Source organism: Ciona intestinalis, chromosome 9 (assembly GCF_000224145.3).
Source record: "Ciona intestinalis chromosome 9, KH, whole genome shotgun sequence".
In the NCBI taxonomy this organism is placed as follows: Eukaryota; Metazoa; Chordata; class Ascidiacea; order Phlebobranchia; family Cionidae; genus Ciona; species Ciona intestinalis.
In genome coordinates, this window is record NC_020174.2 from 3,276,736 (window position 1) to 3,285,100 (window position 8,365).

Consider the following 8,365-nt stretch of genomic DNA (forward strand, 5'->3'; position numbering starts at 1 on the left):
AACTCAATTAGTTGCTTTGTTCTGTTGGAGTGTACATATAGTTATTGCGGACCTGTCAGTAGTTAGCATCATTTGAATAAAATTTATTTTGTCTCTTCGGTCACGATAACCAAGAACAAAAGAGTTAAAAAAGCGAAAAGACGGGTAGTACTAGTAACGGTAAAACAACAGTTGTTAAAACATGCTTATTGATAAAAAAGGAAGAAATATTGTTTTGGATAAAAGGCGTGACCGTTTGTGACCGTTATTTAACTTGTTTTTTTAAATATACAATTATTTGATTGATTCCCTAACATATGGCACCAAAGGATTTAAATTTAAAGCCATTCATGCCGTAATATATAAATAGTTTAAATATTTCAATAAATTCTTTTACATATAAATATATTCTATTATGACCTTGTTTGTTTCTTCTTTTAATGGTGAAACTGACTGCTGAAATGAGAAAAAATATTTTTATAAATACTGTATATGTAGTTAGTGGAGAAAAAAAAAACATATTATGTTATTCTATTTTCCCGTCCCATTTGGGAGTAAACAAAAAGTATTTAATGAATTATAAAAGCGTAGCCTCGCGACTTCCATAGACCCTGTTTAAAATACAATTAGAATATTGGGATATTATGTGCTAATGGTGTCCCCTCTCCCCCCACCCTACTATATATATGATTTATTAGCTTTAGCTGTTGGCTATAACTTGAACATGGTATTAAATATTAATAGAATTGAAGTTTGTTCAAAAATTATCTATAATATTATGTAGGCTACCAGTTACAAATATTTGTGTAACTGCTAAGCTTATCTATCAATATTTACAGATGTTATGATGGAAAACACTAGGTGTCTGGCTATCTGCGCTTTATAATAATATTGTACTTTTATAAATGTTTAGAATAATGCAACAGAGAGACTAGTTTTTAGAAATAAACGAAAAACAAACAAATAATGACAAATCACCTTGCTTCTTTTTAATTGTGGTTTCTTGGGAGTTTCATTTCCCTACATAAAGGAAGTCATATTATGTTTATTATTACTACAAAGTTGAGCAAATAAAATACAAGCATTGACAAAAACATACAAATTGGAAAATTTATTAAACTATATGCATGGGCTATGGGCATGTTAATGACCTTTCAAAACAAAACCATAAACTACTTTAATTGTTAATCATAGATTTACAATTAACAATATAAGCTAATTGCTGCTTTAAATAATAGTTACTTGCTAGTTAGGTGCGGATACGTGTAAAGTGGTAAGATTGAATTTGTTAAAGCTTCTAATTTCTATTAATATATAATTTAATATAGAAACTAGTGATGTATTTAAGGTTCAGTTTGCTAAATATATTCAGCTGAATCAGTGATAGTTTTGTATGCCCAAAATTAATCACAAAGAGTCTTATTGATGAAATAAAATCACTTCTAAAAAAAATCCAAAAAAATAATCCCAAACAAAGTAACATACATGGTAACTCGTAAGCGTGCAGGAGGTGTATGAAACAGACACCTGTGTTATAAAGACTGCCAGTGCCCCGCCATGTAAGGGTAAATAAGTTTGATTTATCTAGAAAATTATTTAATTTCTTACCTTACCAAAAGTACTTGGTATACGTGGTTTCTTTTGGTGACCGAGCTTAGTTATTGCATCAGCAACCTTCACACAAAACAATGATTTATGTTTCATACTAATAAGCTGTCAAACATCATTATCGCAATACAAGTTTAGCCAATGCAGCTTAACCACTAACTATTGCTTTAAAAACCTTGCTACAAACAGAAACAAAACTGCAGGTGTGAGTAGTTATGTTTGAAACGATAATAACATTGTCTGTTGATAATAACGATAATAACATTGTCTGTTTAGCTATATTTAACTATTGTTTGTCTAAATTTTAAATTAAAGAACAAGAGTTGAGTCTACTCTCATCAACAAAAAAAAGGGTTTTCAGAAAAATGTTTAATGTATCACATAATGTTTTATACATCATAACATAAAACGTAAGTGTTATCTCTTCATTTTTTCGCCAGAATGCTTAGAGTTTCGATAGCAATGCAACTGTGTGGTCATTTTTTCACTTCACCACACCACATTAATTTACGCAATCAATGTACTAACATTTGGTAAATATAAAACATACAGATAAACACACACCTGCATTAATTTGACGTTGCATTGTTGTTGGTTGATGCTGGAGAAGAAAGTATCTGGCTTAATCTTGATTTGTTTCGCAATTTTGAAGAAATAATTCTTTATAAGATTTTGTAAAGCAAACGGCCGTGAATCGGATGTTGATATTGAAGTGATGGATATCTGACGTTCCGCAAATTCTAGAATATAGCAAACAAATCTAGCATTAATTATTAATCAATACATGTTAATCTAACTGGACAGTTTTCTGTTTAATCCATTCACAACCAAACATAGGTAGAAAAACTTCCAGAAAATACAAGTGTGCACTTTGTGCCATGGGTCTAACAAGTTTGAGAAACACTAGCATGGATAAACAATAAAACAGAACAGCATTAGTACAAATAAATATATAAGTTATTAAAAAGAAATTGCCTATAATAAAAACCATGCCTGTTAAGCTGTATCCACACAAGCTGTAATTCTCAACTTGCAATGTAATGGTAATATCTGTATTTGTCTTTTGATTACCGAAGTCAAAATTTAGAAATATTTTAAGCGAAAAGACAGGATATAGCGACAAAACAACAGTTGTTAAAACATGTTTACAGTTAAAACGTATTTAAATTTATTTGTTCGCTACACCCAGCAGACAAATGAGCCATTTATGTTTAATTATTACCAAGTTAAACTTTTAATAAAAACAAAAATACTCGTAAAGACACAAAAATTAACTTACTTATGGCGTCTGGGTCAAAATAAGCTCCATGTTTATCTTGTATTCCACACAAAGTCCTTAGTTCAGCAGCACAGGCTGAATTAACATTCATCCAGATGACAGGACAATGTCCTTGTAAGTGAGCTTGTACTTTATGTATCGCCTGGACTGGAATTTTAATATCAATTTCTTTCCCATCATCTGTGGTTGAAGCACAAAGTATGAAAATTAGTATTTTGCGCTTATGGCACATTGAAGTAACTTGGTTGAATGAATGAATGTAACTTGCTTTATCATTGTGTGGACAAAAAATGATAGTCGTTATAACACGAGTGTTCTGTTTCATACACCTCGTGCTACCACGTATGTAAGTTTGTGGGTTTATATAAATTTTGTTTTGTTATATTGTATGACTGACAATTTGGACAACCCATAAGTGACCACTGGGATAAAGAAATTGCCGTTAAGTGTTTTGCGCAAGGACACATACGCCCGTAATCTCTGGGTTAAAGGCATGACCGCCTATCACCCACCAAATTACATATACTTTTGTATGTGATAAAATGTAAACAGACACAAAGTCGTCAAAGTGTATCAAATAAATTAATAAACAAAATAAACACAAACCTTCATTCTCAGCACTTGTTGCAACAAATGTAATTTCGTTTAAACCAAGTTGAATTTCGATGTTATTATTATTGCAACCAGAATCGACAAAGCGAGGATACAATCTTATAGTTCCCAGACGGACACTTGTGGCAAATATTTCACCAGCCATCTTTTACTGCTATTTTCTACAACTGAGACATCAGTACAATCAATACTTAGCCATTAACAGTACAATAAAAATATTGAATTAATACACGTATAATGATATTTAAACACCTTGCAGAGGCAACAATAAAAAAACGTTTAATATTAAACATATATATTTGTTAAAGTTACAATATTGTGAACATTTGTTTTGATATAAAAATTGTGTGTTTTTCACACTTTCATTACAAACTCTAATTTGTATTATGTATGTATCTCATTGTATCAGCCACTTGTATATTTCTTACTATATTATAATGCATTGTAAATCTTCCCATGCTTTTTTAATTTTACCCATATTATATTTTCTTGTTCGAATCTTTAAAATTTTAATCATGATATGTAAAACAATTTAATTTTGACATGAAAGCGTCATGCAGATAAAGTAAACAATTGTGGAAATGATGATCTTGGTTATGAGCTGCAACACATCTTAAACATTAATAACAACATATATAAATATGACAAGCAAGAAATAAAATGGTGTGTCCTCATGTCGGTTAGGTGTTACCATGTTAGTTAAAAAGGTTTGTGTTTTTCGCGAGCATTTATATAATAATATCGCTTATCAACCAGGGCCTGCGCAAAAACTTTCGCTATGAGCTATATTAGTTTCTTAACAGCAATTTAAATAAAGACCCACAGGCAAATTGATTTTAAGTGGTAATTTCAAAGTCTTATTCAGATCCCCTTTCTCAGGAGAAACTGAAGGCATGCAACAGTACATAAAATAAGTCTGCTTGAAGAGCATCTTACAGTGAATTCAGTCTGCAAAGTATGGCACGTGCACAAGCGATTTTTCAAACTTGTGGTTATGCACGCCATAATTTGTCCCACACATGCCAATTAATTAATCAATGAAAATAATTCCTATTTTGGCTTGGATATGTACTCGTATTGCATGCCAATTTTTAATGATAGCACGGGTAAAATGACTGTCTTGCGCGCGAGAGATCTCGTCAGGAACTGCCATAGTCTTTAGACTTGCAGTGAATCATTGCATTAATCAAACTTCTTCTTTGTTGCTGTAAATCTCTCCATGTATTTATTATAACCAGTCACTTGTTGAAAATCTTTTTCTGTGAATAAATTTCCTTCGTACGTAAGAAGCGAAATTTTAGATTCAATCAGTAATTTTGTAGACATCTCGCCCAATGAAACACAATTGTTATTAAAACGAAGAACTTTCAATCGCTGACAAGATGCAAGTGCGTCAGGTATTTTATTTACTTGGTTTTGATTCAAATTTAACTCTACTGCTTGTAAGTTGCCAATGGTGTCCGGAATTTTACAAATTTGATTATCCGAGAGATCCAGCATATCTAAATGTTTTAAATTGGCCAATTGTTCGGGAACAGTTTTCAGTTTGTTGCCACACAATACTACAGACTTGAGTGACTTGCACCGACTAATATCAGCAGGTAAAGCTGTGAGCATGTTATAACTTGCTATAAGTGATTCCAACTTGAGTAACTTACAAATTCCATCGCATAGCATTGGTAGTCTATTATGACTGATATTTAAACTCTTTAAAACACTGAAGTTTCCAATGGCATCGGGCAGTGCTTTCACTTTGTTTCGTGAGAGGTCCAGTGTTCTTAATGATTTTGATAACTTTAGCAAAGCAGATGGAAATTCCTCAATGTTCAAGCTTGATAACTGACATACTCCTGTCTTCTCAGCGTGCTGTATGTGAGTATTAACCGCATTTCCCATTTTTAAGCAATGTTTAAACTAAAAAAAAGGCGTTATAGCTTCGTGCTTATTTTATGCTCACGGGAAAATTTTTGAAGTTCGTGGTAATAATTCTCGATACAAACCAATGGCCCACTGCCCCACTATAGTATCAAATATATGTAAAACACCTTAAACAGCGTTTGTTAAAAAAACTTTGCCAAATCCGACACGGCTAAAAATAAGAAACTGCCAAACCTAAACTTTGCAGCTGATATAAAGCTACGAGTATGCATGATGTAAACCTGGGGCGCCAGCTCTAATGAATGAGCACGTATTATAACTAGCATACTTTTAGATATCCCTTTTCACAGCAACCAAAAAACGTTCTTATAATATTCACAACGCCACCTTGGATGCAACGTCAAATCTCTCAGTCAACGAAACATTTCTTTGTTACTAATGAACTGATACAATTCTGTCTTAAAAATAATAAAACTTTTCGAACAATGATGTATTCGTGCTAAGAAGTAAAACACATCATGCACCGATTACATTTTAAATGTTGAAAACTCTTATTTGTAAAGTTGAAACTCCATTGTATTTAAAAACGATACCGGTTAGATATATGTTGATAGCAATACTTCGCACAATTATACGAAGGCACAACCTATCCGGTTAAGATAAATGATTGGTTAATTAGGAATTTCAAGCATTTCTTTACCTGAATATTGACGAGTTACTTAAAGTTTTTAGCGTGGCTTGATAGGTACCATACATATTACAATGGAATGGCATGCCAAATATAATAGGGTTTTGCTGAACATCATTAATTAGGCATTGATGTTGCCTTAGCTAAATTTTCTTTAATCAAAAACCAAGCACAAGATATATCTTATTCACATATTATAAACAGTGCATACAGAACATACAATGCCTAAAAAGCAAAAGATCAGCTGTTTATAACACAATATATAGGAATAATATGATAATTGAAACACAATTTCTCGTCGCAAGAAGTTGATTGGATAAGTTGCCATCATTAAGTGCAAAGCTAGGTCTTAAGACATTGTGCCAAACACTGGATTGTATCTGCAGATGCTTGGGCCACGCTCATCGTAATCAGCTTTTGTGTGACAGACTTTGTAGAACTCGGCCTGTGAATTTTTATTGATAAATAGTATTGGCGGAAACAATAAGTAATAAATTAAGCAAGCATATATTCAATTTGTCACAGGCATTTTAAAAAATTGTTATTTTCCCGTGTTTTTGCATAGAAGTTCAGGTAAAAATTGTTTGTGGAAAGCTATAAAAGCCGAAAAAATTCAAACAAGAAGAGTATAAGAAATGATTACAGTTACAGGGTTTTATATTTAGTAATTAATTTTATAAATCAGGATTTAATTTGAAAACACACTCAGATTTAAATTTAATAATTTTAATTATATTTGATTTTATTACAGGATATGTGAGACAAGGGTAATGTTATACAGAAATACGGATCACAAACTCCTTTGCAAAAAAATTAATACACATGTCAGCATTAGTTGGACAGTCTGAAACTAATTAAAAGTCCAGGAATTCACATTAACAATTTCAAAATTGATCAAAAAATACTTGCCACAACAGGTGTCGGAAATTGTATTGTTTCTTTTAACAACAAAACTTAGGTTTACTCACCGTGGAAGCGAGCATTGAACCACCAAACCAAACTGCATAACGCTGCATGCTGTGGGATATCACTTGTACCTCCATTGGCTTTGGCTGTGGAATTTTAACAGTATGAGGGTTATGAGGAAAAGACAATATTAGACTTAGGTTTAAACATTAAAAAATAAAATGAATAAAGATTCACTTATTAAAATAAAAATGCACCGCCATTGGTTTTGACTGTGGGATATACAGCTTTAACAGTACAAGGGTTATGATGAAAAAAACAATATTAGATTGTGTTTAAAAATGGAAAAAAAAACAAAACTAATAAAGATTCATCTATTAAAATAAAAATGCACCTCAATTAGCTTTGGCTGTGAAATATACAAGTTTACCAGTTTGTGGATTGTGGTAAAAAGAATATTAAACTTGTGTTTAAAAATTTTCATTAAAATGAAAATAATCAACACTACGATTCTTAATCTAATGAGACTTTCCCAATATTAGAGTAAAGTTTAAAACATAAAAAATGAAGAAAGATTCTGCCATTAAAATAAAAATATTCAAAACCTTGATTCTTCCTCCACTGAGACTTTCAGATATCTTGAGTCTCGCATCCACCAATCTTTTCAAATCACGCTGGACACGCCTTCCAAAGTCTTTAAACATTGTAGAACCACCAGATAACACAACGTTCTATAAAATAAAAACACCTGTTCATTGCTGGGAAGGAATTTAGCTTCTCAAAATATTAATATTATTATAAGTTTTACCTATTGATTACACAAGATTAGTTTAGCTAGCTAATAACTAAAACTTGTTATTTTTTTAAGAAGATTATTCTTATTGTTTATTATTGAGCATAATGTAGGACCAAATGCAATGACCACATTTCTAACTATGTGTATATGTTTAACAACAAACCAAATTTACCAAAGAAAATCATTTTTATACTCTGCACTTATTTCAGCAGATTAATGGGACCATCTCAGAGACCGCTGGTTTAATGTAAAAAAATAGTTTACGTTTAGCTTGAAATAGGGTTACGAATTTTCCTCTGAAGAATTACCTTGTACAGTGGTCTACGGACATCAATGGGGCAGTTCTGGATTACATCATCAACTACTGTGGATATCGGGGTAGTGAAGTCCGGGTTAGAGAACTTAAAAAAAAAAATTTTTATAAATTCATTTTTTTGAAACTAAACCACATAATAGTATTACTTCTGGATGAAAGAAAATTTCTGGTCCCAAAAATCGTTCATGCCCGACATCCACGTTAAACTGTTCACGGGTGACCGAGTTTAACCCTTCGTAAACTTTAATCCATTTCTTTGGGTCTGCCTCATATTTTCCAACTCCTTAGCAATGTCAGGGCAGA

General features: G+C 31.9%; 3 protein-coding genes across 4 annotated transcripts in view; all 3 read right to left on the reverse strand.

Annotated features, from left to right (window-relative positions):
* Positions 1-3,727, reverse strand: part of LOC104266039 — a 5,853-nt gene extending 2,126 nt beyond the window's left edge. The window contains exons 1-6 of one of the 2 annotated variants that reach the window (XM_009861399.2): positions 3,473-3,727; positions 2,867-3,046; positions 2,152-2,327; positions 1,588-1,653; positions 958-999; positions 400-432 (exon numbers count right to left, since the gene is read on the reverse strand). In XM_009861399.2, the coding sequence (XP_009859701.1) occupies positions 400-432; positions 958-999; positions 1,588-1,653; positions 2,152-2,327; positions 2,867-3,046; positions 3,473-3,623 (648 nt within the window). In that variant the 5' untranslated portion in view covers positions 3,624-3,727. Of the gene's footprint in view, positions 1-399; positions 436-957; positions 1,000-1,587; positions 1,654-2,151; positions 2,328-2,866; positions 3,047-3,472 lie in introns of both variants that reach the window. The other variant, XM_009861398.2, reaches the window with a different exon arrangement.
* LOC100185021 (leucine-rich repeat-containing protein 57-like) lies at positions 3,647-5,573 on the reverse strand. Its single transcript, XM_026836014.1, has one exon. It carries the CDS (start codon positions 5,372-5,374, stop codon positions 4,661-4,663), a length of 714 nt encoding a protein of 237 aa, XP_026691815.1. The 5' UTR covers positions 5,375-5,573; the 3' UTR covers positions 3,647-4,660.
* Positions 5,574-5,831: 258 nt separating this feature from the next.
* Positions 5,832-8,365, reverse strand: part of LOC100180684 (actin-related protein 3) — a 5,860-nt gene continuing 3,326 nt past the window's right edge. Inside the window, 6 exon segments of the mRNA XM_018813326.2 lie at positions 5,832-6,489; positions 7,013-7,096; positions 7,556-7,681; positions 8,055-8,147; positions 8,209-8,342; positions 8,345-8,363. Of these exon segments, the coding sequence (XP_018668871.2) occupies positions 6,394-6,489; positions 7,013-7,096; positions 7,556-7,681; positions 8,055-8,147; positions 8,209-8,342; positions 8,345-8,363 (552 nt within the window). The 3' untranslated portion in view covers positions 5,832-6,393.

Coding starts and splice junctions, on each gene's coding strand:
- LOC100185021 (XM_026836014.1), bottom strand. CDS start 5,374: ATGGGAAATGCGGTTAATACTCACATACAGCACGCTGAGAAGACAGGA.